Source organism: Enhydra lutris, unplaced genomic scaffold, assembly GCF_002288905.1.
Source record: "Enhydra lutris kenyoni isolate GAN:26980312 unplaced genomic scaffold, ASM228890v2 scaffoldscaffold16, whole genome shotgun sequence".
Lineage (NCBI taxonomy): Eukaryota > Metazoa > Chordata > Mammalia > Carnivora > Mustelidae > Enhydra > Enhydra lutris.
The window spans coordinates 26,961,642-26,979,235 of NW_019154100.1; the positions used below are offsets into that span (position 1 = coordinate 26,961,642).

At 35.3% G+C, this 17,594-nt stretch overlaps 1 protein-coding gene across 2 annotated transcripts in view; it reads right to left on the reverse strand.

Annotated features, from left to right (window-relative positions):
* Positions 1-17,594, reverse strand: part of LOC111147284 (src kinase associated phosphoprotein 2) — a 163,756-nt gene that overhangs the window by 131,335 nt on the left and 14,827 nt on the right. For both annotated transcript variants that reach the window (XM_022503242.1, XM_022503241.1), the window contains exon 4: positions 12,974-13,081. In XM_022503242.1, coding sequence (XP_022358950.1) covers positions 12,974-13,081 — 108 coding nt within the window. The remainder of the gene's footprint in view (positions 1-12,973; positions 13,082-17,594) is intronic.

Sequence of the window (17,594 nt, forward strand, 5' to 3'; positions counted from 1 at the left end):
AGGAAGAGAGGGAGGAAGGAAGGGAGGGAGAGAGAGGGGAGGGAAGGAAGGAAGGAAGGGTGACTAGGAAAAAAAATAATGGCCACGTATGTGGATAATGCAGAATGTCAAAACGCGATAAACATTTCTAAGCGCCTACTCTGAATTTCTGCACTGATATTGTTGCAGACCAGTAACAAAGGGATCACAGACCCAGATCAGTCTAGAGACCACACATTGAGTAGCACTCCTTGGATAATTCACACAGCTTCCTAGTGTCTCGGTTCCCTTATCTGGCAAGACTGCTCAGTTTGCACGGGGAGGAAGGGGGGCGGTGGTGGCAAGGCAGGGCTGGGAGAGGAATCCTTACAGAAGAGAAGAGATGAGTTCAAAGAAACAAACCAACTTTTCCTTTAGCCAATAATAGTAACCATTTTTCCAGCAATGATCCCAGCACCCCTTAAATCCTGCCCCTATAACTACACATTGAAAAAGAAAATTAACAAAAAGCCAGTAAATGAACAAAACATCTACTTTGATTCCATGTTCTCTGAAACAACTCGTTAAAGTGAAATGAAAGTGACATGAAAGAAGATCCGTGTGATTATACATTTGTATTTGTGATACAACAAATACATATTGCTAGAAATGAAGGAGGAATATTATACGCAACAATACAATTCTTTTTTAAAGGATGTTAAGGATGTTAAAGGCTTCAGAATTCAAGAGTTCACTGAGCTGAAAAGGCACAGCAAGAAAATTACTTTTTGCTATTTGCACAATTTTTAAAATATGCATTAAGTAACAATAACATAAAAGGTGAGCTAGAATATGAATATGCCCCCATTTTAACTAGTATATTAATCTCATAACTCTTTAGAGTAAAAGAACTCAGTATTTTAAAAAATAATTTAGCTTTGAGTTAAGAACACTTAAGAACAACACTTCTTTAGTTAGGTAAAGACTTCTTAAACATGACAGCAAAAGCACAGGCAACAAAAGAAAAAACAGACAAATTAGACTTCACCAAAGTTAAAAACTTCTGTACTTCAAAGGACAGCATCCAGAAAGTGAAACTGACAACCCACAGAACTGGAGAAAATATTCATAAATTATATATCTAATAAGAGACTAGTAGCTAGAATATATAAAGAACTCCTAGAACTTAAAAAGACAGGCTAATTGGAAAATGAGAAAAGGCTTTGAGTAGGCATTCTCTGAAGAAAATACGCAAATGGTCAATTTGTACATGAAAAGATGATCAACAACCTTAGTCATTAGAGAAATGCAAATCAAAACCAGAATGAGATAGCACCTAATACCTACTAGGATGACTAAAGCAAAGACCGACAATAACAAGTGTTGGAGAGGGTGGGGAGAAATGGAAACCTTCTCACATTGCTTATAGACACGCAAGATAACACTCTGGTAAACAGTTCGACAATACCTCAAAAAGGGAGACTTTCTGGTACCACAGTACCCAGCAATTCCACTCCTAAGTATATACCCAGCAGAATTGAAAACATATTCATTCGCATAAAAACTTACACACACATGTTCATAGCAGTATTATTAATGATAGCCAAAAAAAGAAACTCAAAACTCTATCAACTGATGAATGGACAAACAAAATATGGTATATCCACACCACTGAAGTATTATCGGGTGATAAAAAGGAGTGAAGTACTGACAGGAGCTACCATACAGATGAACTTCAAAAACATCATACTAAGTAAAAGAAGCCAGACACAGAAGGCCACATATTTTGTGGTTCCATTTAAATAAATGTCTAGATTAGGCAAATCTACACATATAGAAAGTAGATTCACGGTTACTTAGGCCCATGGGCATGGAGTAAGAAGGGGTAAATGGGGAGTATCTGCTTAGAAATAGGGTTTCTCTTTTGTGACAATGAAAATATTCTAAAATTGATTGGAGTGATACTTGCACAGCTCTGTGAACTTATTTAAAACTACTGAATTGTATACTTTAATGGGTAAATTCTATGATCATGTTAATTATAGCTCAATAATATTACTTTTTTTAAAAACAGAATACTTTAATACTTTAAGAATCCTAGATTCTGCCCCAAAACTTGCTGATGGACTCTATAAAATCAGTCATCCCTTTTAATTTAATAATCATGTATCTTCTCAAAAGCCATAATTTTAGGAGGATTAATAAAGGAATTGACTCAATCTCACCTATGATTCTGTATTGCAAGGTACTACTCATACATAAGAAAAAGCCCCTCAGGGGCGCCTGGGTGGCTCAGTGGTTTAAGCCGCTGCCTTCGGCTCGGGTCATGATCTCAGGGTCCTGGGATCGAGTCCCACATCGGGCTCTCTGCTCAGCAGGGAGCCTGCTTCCCTCCCTCTCTCTGCCTGCCTCTCTGTCTACTTGTGATCTCTCTCTGTCAAATGAATAAATAAAATCTTTAAAAAAAAAAAAAAAAAAAAAAAAAAAAAAGAAAAAGAAAAAGCCCCTCAAAAAAATAATGTACTCAAGTTGATTCTTATACCCTTCTTACAGAGACATTTTCTTTAATAGTATCTATATTTTTTTTAAGATTTTATTTATTTGACAGAGATCACAAGTAGGCAGAGAGGCAGGCAGAGAGAGAGAGGGGGAAGCAGGCTTCCTGCTAAGCAGAGAGGCCAATGAGGGGCTCGATCCCAAGACCCTGGGATCATTATCAGAGCTGAAGGCAGAAGCTTAATCCATTAAGCCAGCCAGGCACCCCTCTATATTATTTTTTTAAAGGATTTTATCTATTTATTTGACAGAGAGAGCGAGAGGGCACAAGCAGAGGGAGCAGCAGAGGAAGAGGGAGAAGCAGGCTCTCCACTGAGCAGGGAGCCTGACACAGCTCCATCCCAGGACCCTGGGATCATGACCTGAGCTGAAGGAAGACACTTAACTAACTCAGCCACCCAAGCGCCCCAGTATCTGTATTATTTTTAAATCTACAGCATTTGTATCCCATTTTCCTTGAAGTACTGAAGTAAGGACCCTGAAATTCACTCTCAATTTTGAAAAAAAAATGCTGATAAGCAGATACCAAAGACTGTATAATCTTTGTAAAAATTTAAAAAACAATTTTTGCCTTAATCCACTGTGTGTCTATTTATTAACAGAGCACTTATTTGTTCTTAGTGAATTTGCAGATTTATATGAGTTGTGTGTACTACGCTTTCTATTTGGACATGTATGGTCTTTAACCATATACCATTGGACTCTGAAATAAGAATAATGAGATAATGATTGGTACACTTGTTCCCTAATAATTTCAGGCCACTTTTTTTCCCACTTTTTTTTTCCAGGTATAGCTTTATGAATCTTCCAATATAGTTCAAATTTATTCAAATATTCTCAAGAGTTTGCAAGTTTTTTAGTCACTTACTATTGAGTTCATGTATAAAATGAGTGACTCCCTCCATGGGCTACAGGTGCCTATCTACAAAACCTTCCCAAGTGTAATATTTCTTTATTCTCATATTCTCATTATCTGCTCAATGGAGAAAAGCTGAGGCACAGAGAGGTAGAATGGTTCCCAGCAAAGGCATGATCCATTTATTACAGAAAACTAAACTAGTAACTCTTTTCAACACAGAGTACTCAATTCAAAAAATGATCATCTACTATGAATCTCTAAAACTTCCAACTGAAAATCCTACAAAATCCAGTAAAATGTATGAGTTAAACAATACAAAAGACAGACAACACCTCAGGCATACAGCTGTGTCAAACACAGAAAGAAACACTTACCCAAGGCAATCCTTAGATAAACAGGCTGGAGAGCTATAATACCTTGCATTTAACAAGTCCTTACTATGGGCCAGGAAGTGTTCTAAGCTCTGTGTAGGCTTATCCTACTTAATCCTCATAACAGCCATAGGACATGGGTGGTTACTATCCTCAGTTTCTTAGATGAGGAAACTCAAATAGGTCAAACAACTTTGCTGGAGGTCACAGAGATGAATAACAAGGCCAGTACTCTAACCCAGACAGTATGATGACAGAAGCTGTTCTCAACCACTGTGCTGCATTTTTAGGGTGACTGGGTTATATCTCATCCTATATCTGCCCCCCAAAAGAATGAAACTGGAAAGAGAAATCCAAGAGAAGGCTCACTTAAGCTCTATCCCCATATATCTGGATAATTACCAGATAATTACCAGATAATTACCAGGTAGACTGGATGTTCACTGCTACCTCAAACTCAAATATTCAGACCCAAACTTACCAACATTTACAATTTCCTCCCACCCTGTTCTTCTCAGTCGATTCCTCCAGTCATCCAATTTAGAATTTTGTAATTATCTTTGGCTTCTCTCTTTTTAAAATTCTGCACATATCCACTTACCATGTCCTGTCTGTTCTCCCTCAGATTTATCTTTTCCTTTTCAGTTCCACTATCCTTGTCTAGTCTCTGTTCAGTTCACATCTGGCTTAATGGAATAGCCTCTTCCTTCACAGACTACAGGTTTTCCTCCCTTTCAACCCATCTATATCCCACAACTAGCTAAATGCTTCTAAAATACTGTCTATTAACATTCCATTGCTCAAAAAGCTTAAAATGGATATTCATTTTGCTTACCAATTCAACTCCTCATGACGCCATTTAAAGTCCTCAATAATTAATTCTCCCTTGCCTAAAATAATGGGATTCTCTGTGAAGAAATAAAAACAAATTCAAAAAGATAGGGCCTTAGCCAGAGTAACTCGTTTAGTGGCCATATTAGGACCTGAGGTGAAAACCAGGGCTTGCTACGTGCTACCTCTGTCCATCCACATCTCCCAATCCCCTTCAATCTCTCTAAGCCATGTTGGTCTTTGCAGAGTTCCTCAAAGGACACTAATTTCCAGCCCTGTTTCCTATTGTCTCCACTTTCTCAGTTTATCTGAAAAGCATTCTCCCCTCCATTCTTTACCAATTAAAATTTTACCACCCTTGTTAAGTTCTGATTCAAATTCCAATTTTTTCCAAAAACATTCACGGAGACCAGTCTGCAATCGCTTCTTCCTTTTCTGACCTCCTAGGGTATTTGGTGTCAAAGCCACACATTTCCATGTTTGAACAAAGCTGATGAAGTTTCCAAATATGAGATATAATAGTATATTTTATATATATAAATATGTTACATATTTTATATGTATAAATGTATAATACTTATTATTAACTTATAAATGGTTTATTATTATAAATTATTTATTAGTATTTAGTATTAAATCATAAATTATTAAATATATTAAATTATACATTTGTATATAAATATATAGTTTTTATATATTTATATATAAATATATATATAATATAGATTTATATATAATAAGAATTTATATATAAATATATTTATATTTACATTATAATAAAACTAAAAATTTTTTTTTAAAGATTTTATTTATTTGACAGAGATCTAAGTAGGCAGAGAGGCAGGCAGAGAGAGAGGGGGAAGCAGGCTTCCCACTGAGCAGAGAGCCCGATGCGGGGCTCGATCCCAGGACCCTGGGATCATGACCTGAGCCGAAGACAGAGGCTTAACCCACTGAACCACCCAGGTGCCCCTACAACTAAAATTTTTTTATGGAAAGGGACAGTTCCTTTCCCCTGCTTATAGCATCTAGGTTCTTCTAGAAAGCTAGCATTCACGCTAATGAATATCTAAAATTTGACTGACACTTTCTGGACTACCTTCGACCTGTAGACTGGGAACATACTTCTTCCCCAAGGAACGATTTCAGCAGGTCAGTTGTGAAAATGCTTTAGGACAAACAGACTCTATATTATTAGGATAATAGACCTGCAAAAGCAAAGGCACCACCCACAAGCTACCCAAACTATTTGACTGGATCCTTCACTCAGAAACATGAAGCAATAACCAAGGCTTCCAGACATTTGAGGAAAACCATTAGCAGGAAGGAAAAGGACCAAGGTTTAAAACCTAACTCCCAGACAAAGCACAATCAACTTAGAGAATCAAATACAAATGTTACAGACTTTCACAATGCAAAAATAATTTAATTATGCAAACTGGAATTGAAGAAGGAGAAGAGAGATGAAAGAAAGGCTAGGGTCACAAATTTCCTGAAATTTTATAACAAAGAGTCAATAGGTACTGTTGGGAGTTTGGCACAAACCTTTTACAAAATAAGAACATTATTTGAGTCAAAAGCAAACACAATAAAAACTAAAAATAAAATTAAAAACCAGGAGGCAGAAGTGGGAGAGGAGGTTTGAAGACTCATTGTCATGAAGGGAATCAACAGATAGTGCTTAAGGTTGAGCAAATGAGTATACTTTTATATTATTCTACAGAAGCACAACATCCAGTGTTATTATGGTAACTACAGAAGACACTGGAACATGTGGCTACTTGGGGAATAGACAGGTTAGGGTGGGGTGAACAAGAAGGCTTTTACTTTTACTGCATATCCTTCTCTTCTTTTTCAACCATATGCATGTCTCTTGTAATGAGAAGGAAAAATTCGTCTAATTCTTTAAGTAGCATGGCACAGAGGGACCCAAGAAATTGAAGTTTGCTACTTAAGAGTTGGATGTTCTGGCCAAGAGACCAAAACCTTACTGAGTCTCCATTTCTACAACAAAATAAGGAAAATGTCTCCCACACAGGGTCTTTCTGAGCCCATTAAAGGAATATGCATGAAAGAAACTAGGTCAGAGCCAGACAAATTCTCAATAAATATTAATGTATTTCTTCCTTGAAGATGCTACCCCGGCCACCAGCACAGTCACCTCTAAGGAAGAAAGAAGTGGAATCCTTTAGAATCCTATGCAGGTTGGCATGCCTTCCTCTGAAATAAAATTGATCAATCCACTGTCTTTTTTTTTTTTTTCTTAAGATTTTATTTTTAAGTTTTCTCTATACCCATTGTGGGGCTCAAACTTACAACCCCAAGATCAAGAGTCATATGCTCTACCAACTAAACCAGCCGGTACTCCTGTCAGTCCACTGTCTTGAAGAACCTTTGCTTTTCTATTTCTAAACTCTAAATTCACCCTTTAGCTCAGGCGACGAACAAGAGAAACAACTGAAAACAGGAAGCCATATATTGCAACTTCTCCAAACTCAAAGACAGCAAGGAAGAAAAGCCAGGTGCGTGCCTAAGTCTTAGGAAATACAGTGCTCTTCGAGAGCCAAAAACACCTTTACCCCCCGCCTGGCGCTGACACCTGAAGGTCTGTGAGTGGGGTCCATACTCCCTTGGGTTAAAGCATTGCGCTTATAAACATGCAGTTACTGATGAAAACCCGGTTTTTGGACTTTGGCTCCAAATGTACTTTTCAGCACCTTTTCCAACTCTCTCTCCAGAAAACTTCAGGAACCATGTAAAACTCACTTAAATAAATGCCCCCCACCCCCTCCTCCACAACTGACTCCACAAGCTCTCAGAATATAGGCATAAAGTTTATGCTTTGGTTAATTCAATATAATGCGAAAACCTATGACTGACTCAGTCAGCAGACTAGAGAGGAAAACCAATGAAGCCAGTATTTTGCCTAGGTACAGACCGAATTAACAGAACAGTGTAACACATCCTAGTTACTATTTTTGGAATCTGCCTTACTAGAAACTTAGATTGCTAATTACCTTATTTTAGGTGATTGTCTTCTCCTTCCAGCTAGATTACATGTCTCTTGAAAACAGGAACTTTGTTTTAGTCATCTTTGAATTCCCCTTCCTCATGGATTGTGTAAACAACTGCTCATTTACTGTATTAAAGATGCATTACTTTGCATAATGCTGAGTATTTTTTTTAAAGACTTTATTTATTTATTTGACAGAGAGACAGAGGCAGAGCAGCAGGCAGGGGGGTTGGGGGGGAAGCAGGCTCCCTGCTGAGCAGAGAGCCCGATGCGGGGCTCAATCCCAGGACCTTGAGATCATGACCTGAGATGAGGGCAGAGGCTTAACCCACTGAGCCACCCAGGCACCCCAATGCTGAGTATTATTAACTTTCTGATCTTTCTTATCTAGTCTACTTTGTTATATAGTCTTATTGGCCTCCACTGTTCTATTTTTAGGTATTTTCCCATTCAATGGCATAAAACTTGGGTGATTCTCAATAATTATGTTTTTATTTACTCATATGTACCTTTGTATCATGAAAATATTTCACATCAGTGTACTTTATGTTTCTAATCACACAGTATATTATCTTGAACGTTCAAAATGTTTCCTCCTTTTTATTATTACCCCAAATTATAACCCTGCGCTCCTACCAAAATACTTGAAACTTGCTATATACATTACAGAAGGACTAAAGTAATCATCTTTCTTATATTGCTATAATACACACAGGGTAGCAACTGGTATGTTGAAATAACAAAAGGTTAAAAAAAAAAAACCCTCAAATGCAACACTAACGTATGTCATAAACACCAAGATGTGTGCAAACGAGTCTCAATTCTTAGAATAAAATTTAAAAATATGAGTTTAAGTATCAAAAATCACATGATACTATGGTAGGAAAAATCCTTACCCTAAATGGTAAGTTACTGAAGGAACCTTTTTTCCCCTGGTTTTAAACAATGTTTCATATTCTACTAGAATCCAGAGAAAAGTAAAGCATCTATTGTGTGGCTTTTATAAGAACAGATTAGTGCTAAACCTAATTTTACCCAAAAAGATATCTTCCTCAAATTTTGGTGTGCAATGTGTAGAAATTTACACATTAAATGTATGTGTGTGCACATCAATGGATTTATATCTAAGCTTGTTTTTTATATCTAAGCTTGTTTTAGATGCATTGTGATAGCTCATTATTTACAGGCAACCCAGAGATAATCTTTTTTAAAGCAATCCTCTGAAATAAGTGATCTGTATGTTTTTTGAACCTCAATTTTCATATGCTAGACTTTCTTAAAGAAAGGTACACCAAAAAAGAAAAAAATCATTATTTACTCTTATAAATTATAATCAAGACAGCTTAGTCCTTTTCCTTAATCCTCAGCTTTAAAAAAGTAATTCCATTTCTAAACCAAGATTTTTTTTTTCATATAAACCTACGTCCTTGCAATGCCTACAGTCTTCAGGAACCTATACTTGGGAATTTTTAGTTAAGAAGATACCAGGACAATAAATGACTGTGTTATATCTTCAGCTTCATTTTAACCTTCCTATATTCACACCCTAGAGGTTCCAGATTCTTATCCACAAAGTGATTATGGTTTAGGACTGAATCAGATTTGTAACAAATGTCCACTGGGATTCTTCGACCTATCATCGACGGGTAGAGCCGATATATGTCTTCTAGCTCATCGAATCTGTTCACCTTACCTCAGGGACTTCCCACAATGCTATATGGTTAGAAGCCTTCTTTCACAAATGACGAAAATGAATGAAAAATGGTTTCAGAATAGAAAAATGGGAACCCAAGTCATTATATAGTGTCTAAAGGCTACCCTGCCTCTCCCACCTTAGTGCCCAAGCAAGCATTCTAACATACGTACAATAAGGGATAGTCTTCTTTAAGGTTTGAGTTTCATTTTCTCTAATTTTATCTGATTATTGACATACACCACTTATATTAACATTTCCATATATCCAGCCACACAATACAATAAAACTTCTAACAGAGATCTAGTCTGGAAACCATTGTGATTTGTTTTAAATTTCCCAGAAAAAATAAGGCACAAAGTTAATAAAATAGAAATTTCCAGTAAGTATGGATTTTATAAATATTACCACACCAAAATGAAACCAACAGCAGTCATGCAATTATGCATAAACAAAATACAGATTCTTACTGTTTTTCTTAAAAGCTAATTCAGCATGTTTCTCTCTCCTCTTTTACTATTGCCTTAAAGTGTATTTCCCCTCAAAAAATAAAAATAAAAAGCACTTCCAAAGAGAGAGAAGAAAAAATGACAAACTACAATATTTTTTATGCTATAAGCTATACAAAAATCTGTCACCATCCATGTTACAATTCTAGTCATCAATAAGGACTTTTTTTTGATGCGCCACTCAAAAATCAATTATATCAACTCTTTTGTATAGAGAAGCAGCACACCTTTCAGGCAACTAGTATTAATGAGTAGACATGACTATAGAGTCTCCATCTGTTTCTCTGACAAAGCTGTGGCTACTCTAGTCTCTCATTGAAATTCCATTAATCTGGTGTACCAAGGTCCAATGCGAAAATCAAAACTCCATCTAACCCTTTATCAGCTCACAATAACCTACAAGTGAACTCTGCCTGTTAGCATGCAGCAAGTTATGATTTTGCTATCAATCAGGCAGTTGGCCAATAAAAAAAAAAAAGGCAGGCTGGAAACAGTGTGTCTGGCAGGGTTTGAAGACTTTGTTTTTGTTTTCTGTTTTCATCCCCTTTCAATTTCTATAGGGTGTCTGGACCTTGTGAGATTATGCATTATTCTCCTTGGCTGTGATTTAATTGCTACCAGCAATCAAGTCGAAGCATCACTGAAGTGTGCTTGAATTTCATTAGAAGATATAACTTATGCTACTTTCCTACAGTACCTAATAAACCATAAAGAAACCAAAACACATATGGCTTGAGGGAATAACTGGAAAATTAGGTAGCCATTTGGGAACTGAGTGAACTTTTGAACCAGAGGAACAGAGAAAAAGAAATATTAAAGGAAAAGACAGACTTAGAATGCACACAAAGATGTGCAGGTTTGACCTTTTCAGTACCTTGAAAATTACATTAGCATTATGAAAAATACATATCATGTTTAGAGTTTATAATCCATCAAAGTTCAGATACTTAGTTAGTGCCTACCATAAGGTAAAAGTCAAAAGGACAAAATAACAATCTGACTTGACAAAAGGCCTTTTGGTGACCTGAGCTAATTTAGTTATACTTATTGTTAAATGCATTATCTTTTTATAATTAATATATCTTAGACTGAGGTCCCATAATGAAGGAAAATTTATTTGGCAAGGGAAAGAAAATGCATTTCAAATCTAAGTTGAAGGGAGAGAGACTGATATGACTAGATGACATTTCAGAGCGGAAATTAAAAATCCAAGTGGTAGTTTTAAAATTAATTTATAATATTCTTAGGAGAAAAAATAAAACTATCATATACGGTATTTTTATATACCAAAAATGAGTGATACTAAAAGTTAAATTTTCAATCTGCGTAAGAACTGCTTATATCAACACTAATGAAAATGCACCTATATTTAACAAAAAAACTTAATGCTATACATAAATATAAGTTTTTAAATAATATTCAAATACTGATTATATAATCTTTTAACAATAAATCTTTTTCTTGCTAGTAATGTATTTCCTATATATTTGGTTATGAAAACAAACATGATAAGTTATTTACTCATAATTAAGAAAATATGATAATTACATAAATGCATTATAACTTAATAACAACTCACTTTTTCTACCAAAACACTGGCTCTCATAGATATTTAATTGTTGGAGTTCTTAGGTTACCATTTCTTAAAGAATGTAAATAATGCTCCCTCGTACTTCAAATTACTTAAGCTACTTTTTAAAACTTTGAGCATATATACTCTATGAACATTATGTGTGTGTGCGTGTATTTTCTCTTACATATACATATTCTCTGTACATGTATACATATACCCACCTACTCATTTCTATCTACCAACAACTTAACAGCGGAGCAAAACAAATCATTGTAATGTGTCTGAAAACCAGTTCAACTCAAATAATAATTCACTGTTTTGCCTGAAAATATTATTTCATCAATTATAAAATATTTTCTAGTAGAAATGCTTTGAAGACCAGGTTAGAAAGGGTAACGCTCTGTTTCAGACAAGAACCGTGACCAAAGAGAAATGTGCATCTTTTTAAAAAAATAGGGAATATGAGAGAAAGAAATCTCTTCCTTTAAAAACAGAAATTAAATGTTTGCCAAAATGTGAAATTCAACATAAAATGGATATGATTATTATTGCTACACATTGTACAAAGTTCTGAATATAAAAAAAAGATTGTGTTGTTCTGAATCAGTGGTTAGAATGTTTATCACTTATGCATGTACTTGACTTATCCCTGTTCTGCAATAGACATAATTTTATACCTCATAAAAGCAATTTATGTTTCCAAAGGGAATAATCTGGATAACATAAAATGTGGAGTGCTCTGTTGCAGGAAGCATATTTTCATTCAGCAATTGTATTTAGAGATGGAACTGCACAGTTTGATCATCACACAGTGGCAGAAGGCATTATTCACTTCTGTGTCTCCGTGAAACTTGGAGTGCCACAAATTAATATGCATGGCTAATTTATCGATACACATTCTTAATTTATAACCATATATCACCCTTATAAGGTCTCTAGGATGCAGATACACTCAACTGGCTAGAACAGAGAAAGCACGTGCTACACTAAAAGCAAGTTTCATAAGTTGGGCGAGTTTTTAAAAATTACGAAGAGATAAACAATTGACTTTATTACTCATTCAATTAATACGGAACATTATAAAAAAATAATATTACTGCATAATGTGGGCTATCTTTAGGTGACAATCAGGAAAATGAGAATGTGTATTAAAAGAAGCATTTGATGAAAACCTGTCTTAATGTGAGAAGGCAATGTAAGAATAATTAATTTAATATTTTATGAACTCATATGTTTTCAAAAAAAGAGATCAAAAATCTTTTTCATTATTTATAAAATAAATAATACAAGAAGCCATTCAACAGCACAATAAAATTAAGCAAGAATCTAATAATATTAAATTAACCAACAAACTCACTAATAATATTCACACCGTGATGTAAACACTCTCTTAAAAATTCTAGTCAAGAAAATTTCCTAGGAAAAGAAGGAACTACATACTTAAGAAAACCACTAGAGAGAGCTCTTCTGTTCCTTAAAAGATTCTGGTAAAGGTAAGTTAACTGAAGCCTCCACATTTCCTGCTTTATGACAAGACCACCACCTCTACGCACTGCATTGTCTTGTGTTGGAACATCTAGAGGTATATTCGATGGCAAAACAACACATACCTTCAGAGTGAGCTTCATCATCTTTATCATATCTTTCAGAGGCTAGGGATACAGTGTCTGGAGGTCCAGCAAAAGGGTCATCATATTCTTCCCCATCTTCTGCATCACCTACAGAAGAATCGGAGAAAAGCCTTTTATATAGGTCAGCCATCTTTAAAATATGTTACTTTGTCAAGAGAGGTAAATTTCACTCTTAAACCTAGTCACTGCCATGGAAAAACAGAGTAAAAACAGGTCCTATTTTAATTTATATCTACTGTAACTTAAATAGTTTCTGGAAGTCAGTGGACAACTGTTTATTTCTGATACAAAAGTATACAAGTTCCAAAATTATGATGGTCTCTACAAAGATGAATACAAAAAAAGTAGAAGCAGGGTAAAACAAGAGTGTGTACCCAAAACAAACAAAAAAGAAAAAGAACCAAAATAATAACCAAAAAAAAGGGGGGGTGGAGCACAACAGAGAAAGTAATTCAAGTTAATTCCATTTACCTACTCAATAATTTGAAAAATTATGATGAGAAATTGATAATTCAAAGCCACATGCACATTTTAGGTTTTCATGAAACATCACAGGGTTACATTAGAGTAAATTAAAAATACTCAGTTACATTTTCAAGAGCAGGAATCCTTCATGGGAAAAACTACTTTAAAACTCATATAACCCTTTTAAGTTCAAACAAAGTGATTTACAACCTGACACCTTCAATTTTCATTCAGTAATATGTTGTCATTCTTTTTTTTTAATGTTCTAGCCAGTTTTTACATGATTTCCAAATCCTAGGTTGGTTGGTTGCTTGGTTTGAAGTTATTTAATCCCCACAATAAAATCTTATTGTGGTTTGGGTTTTTTCCACATACTCATTTAGAATAATTTTTTTTAAAAGAGAGTGTCAGATATTTGCTAGCTTGGTCACATATAAGCACTCATTTTTTCAACCATATTCAACCACATCCAAAGGAAATTCAATAAAATTCAAAATAATGTATCCTTAATACTGTATCAATTATCTGTTAATTCAAGAGAAAACCAGCTACCTCAGGGAGTACCCAAAAAGCAGAATGAAAACCTCCATGGGAATCTGAGAGAACCTACACTATTACTTTAAGACCATGGTTGCTGAGCAGACCCAGATTAAAGCTACCATTCTCTGCAAAACAAAATCTGTATCTTCTGACATCGCACCCTAATTTTTACCATTATTTTTGGTAGAGGAAAAGCCCCTTTCAAAACACTGTCAAAATAATAAAGAAAAATCAATACTCAACTCTATTTCTTTATAATTTTGGCATTTCGTCAGCATCCATCATCCTTATCCTAAAAAAGATAGGGCTATCTCCCATCAAGGCAGTAAGAGCAGAGCACAGAGGACTATCTTACTGTCCTTGGTGATTCTACCGCCAGGTATGTCATATGTGGATGTTTCCTCCCCAAATAAAACTCCAAGGAATACATGTAAACACTATTCATTCTTTACATCTTAATTTCTTTTCTTTTAAAATGTTCAAAGTAGGGGCGCCTGGGTGGCTCAGTGGGTTAAGCCTCTGCCTTCAGCTCAGGTCATGATCTCAGGGTCCTGGGATTGAGCCCCGCATCGGACTCTCTGCTCAGCAGGGAGCCTGCTTCCTCCTCTCTCTCTGCCTGCCTCTCTGCCTGCCTCTCTGCCTACTTGTGATCTCTATCTGTCAAATAAATAAAACAAAACAAAACAAAACAAAATGGTCAAAGTAGGAAGCCTGGGTGGCTCAGTTGGTTAAGCATCTGCCTTTGGCTCAGGTCATGACCTCAGGGTCCTGGGATCGAGACCCACATCGCATTGGCTCCTTGCTCAGTGGGGAGAATGCTTCCCCCTTTGCCCCTCCCCTGACTCGTGCTCTCCCTGGCTCTCTCTCCCTCTCTCTCTCTCTCAAATAAATTATTTTAAAACAGAAGAAGAAGAAGAAAACTAAAATGTTCAAAATACTTAAATACTTTTGGGAATATTCAGTGATCCTTTACAGTATTTCTCTTATGGAAAGCAGCATGCTCTGATTTCAAATATGAGATAAGAGAGAACCTCATTAAGTGCTAGGAAAACTATGTTCAGACATGGAATGACAGTTCGTGGGATATACAGTAGTAAAGATCACAAAATCCTCAATTGCTCTTAGTTGCTGAAGTATCCTTATATTCTCAATAAAGTAAGATGGTATGGTATGGTATGGTATGGTATGGAAGCTATGGTATGGATTTGCTAAGGATATTTCATATCATGAACTATAAAATATCTTGCTATGAAAAAATAAAGTATCAGGATACCTCAAATATATTTCCCTAACTTGGCACATAGCATTTTATACTATCATGAATATAAAAATATAAGAGTAAAACCAAGGAACACATGGAAATGATTTTGAAAAAGATTCAGATGCTCAGGTTTAAATCTATTAAGCTCCATATGGAAATACAAAGGAAAAAATTAAAAGTTAAGAAGTTTTGAAAATCAGGATTTGTCATCTTTTGATAATATCCATTATATGTTTTTATGTGTGTATCCATGTATATACACATACACACATGCACACACCAATCTATATTTATATATGTATGCACACAGCAAAAAGATCATTATTAAAGCTAAATATAATATTTGTAAGCTAAGAATATTTTTATACAAATTGGTTACTAACATGTTAGAGTCTTCTGGATTTTGTGTTTAAAAAAAAATACATTTCTATCATTTAAGTGAAATTGTCTTCAGCTTATCATTCTAAGTACTGCAGCTCATTTCAAATGTTTTTTGTAATTAATGTGGTAATTTATATTTATCTAAAACAAAATAAATTAAATACTGCTACTGGCTTCTTCCCCCTCCCCTCCTGTTCCCCCTTTTTTAAGCTCCCTTGAATTAACCCAGAAAGTAAAAGAAAAAAAATTTTTTAATCTCTGCGGTATCTATATAGGGTTATTCCCTTTTCAACCCACATTAAGTTGAAATGACACATCATTTTTCAAAATGTTCTTCTTCATTTTACTGCTGTTCCAGGGATGATCCATCCCTTTTCCTCCTTCCCAATTATTTCTTTTTTCAACCCAATAAAGAGCTGTATTATAAGGACCTTTAATTGAACACAGGGGTCGCTGTTGAGTAGTGCAAAGCTTTTTTTTTTTTTCCTCCTCCCCAGGGGCTGAGTCTTTGTAGCTATAGCTGCAAAGACTTCTATAAATTAAAAGGTAAATGTTCAACTTGTGTTTATGTAATAGAAAACTGAACTCCAAAGCAACAATGGGCATCAGGTAAACGTATCCAATACAATTTACAGACATAATTGAAAGCATTACAGCCTAATCAGACATCTAAAAGAAAAGCATGCTCAAATGAAATGTCTACAGAATCATTAGCTGGCAGCCATTCTATTACAATCACACATAATGTCAGCGGTGCCTTGAGCCTGTGCCAATGACAACAGCATAAATTTTGCATCTCATTTCTGTGGTCATAAAATTAATGATCAGTTTAAAAATACTTCTTTGTAAAAGTTATTGTGCAAAGAAAAGACATGAATGTGTCCCTGTTATGTACTCACAAGGATAATTATGGGGTTGTTGCTCATTAATACTGTTTCTTGTTTCCCTAGAAAACCATTTGATTTATCCCACAACTTTTAAAAGTTTAATTAACGATACAAAGTTAACAGTCTAAAAGACAATGATCCAAGACTTCCCTTCCTGTAATTTCAGTGGCAACTTAAATATCATGTCAAAAATCAAAGCTGAATCCTACCCACAGCAGCATATTTCTCTGATAAACATTTTTAAGTTTATAATAGTTGAGTTCAAATCACTATTATCCCTTCCTTATTATATTGTTCATCATCAATTAACATTTTCCTAAATGCCTGGAGACGAAGCCCCCAACAGCTGACAGTCATGATCTCTACCACTGCGGAAGGTGACGGAACCAATTTACGGCTTGTTTTGTCAAACACATCTGAAACACAATCGGGTAAACATTAAACTAAATAATACACCTTAAACTGAGGTGATAGTCATTCCCCCTTTAGAGCATGAAAGGCGAACTTGAGGATAAAAAGGACTTGAGTGAAAACAAATTACTTTCTAATTCTCTACTCCATTCACTTGTCCAAATTAATTTCTCAAGTAATAGCATACAACTAAATTGACAGAATTAAGCATTTCCCATCTTATGGGAATCTGTAGTTTAATTCTTCAGACTTTGAAGGATTTGGGTCACCACAAAGAAGGAGATTCTGTTCATAACTCATCTGCAATCAGAAGGCTTAACAGCGAGCATGCGTGAGGCAGAGCTTTAAAATAAGGGTATCATTTCTCAAGCACTACCTCTGAAATATACTTTTACTACTATAGGCCCCATAATTTCAGACATACTTAACACATTTGTACAAGGCCAGAGATGGGTGGGGGGCAGGGAGGAAGTTCAAGTTATTTGCTCAGATTCCATTGGTGGGATAACTTTCAACCAAACATATAATTTATTTAAAAGGATAAAGGAAACGAAATTAAACATCATCCGAACTTTTGACTTTTCTGTGCTCTTAAGGATTCCATCAGAACAAACTAAAATGAATCCCTTCTTACCTAACAGTCCAGCTATTTTTA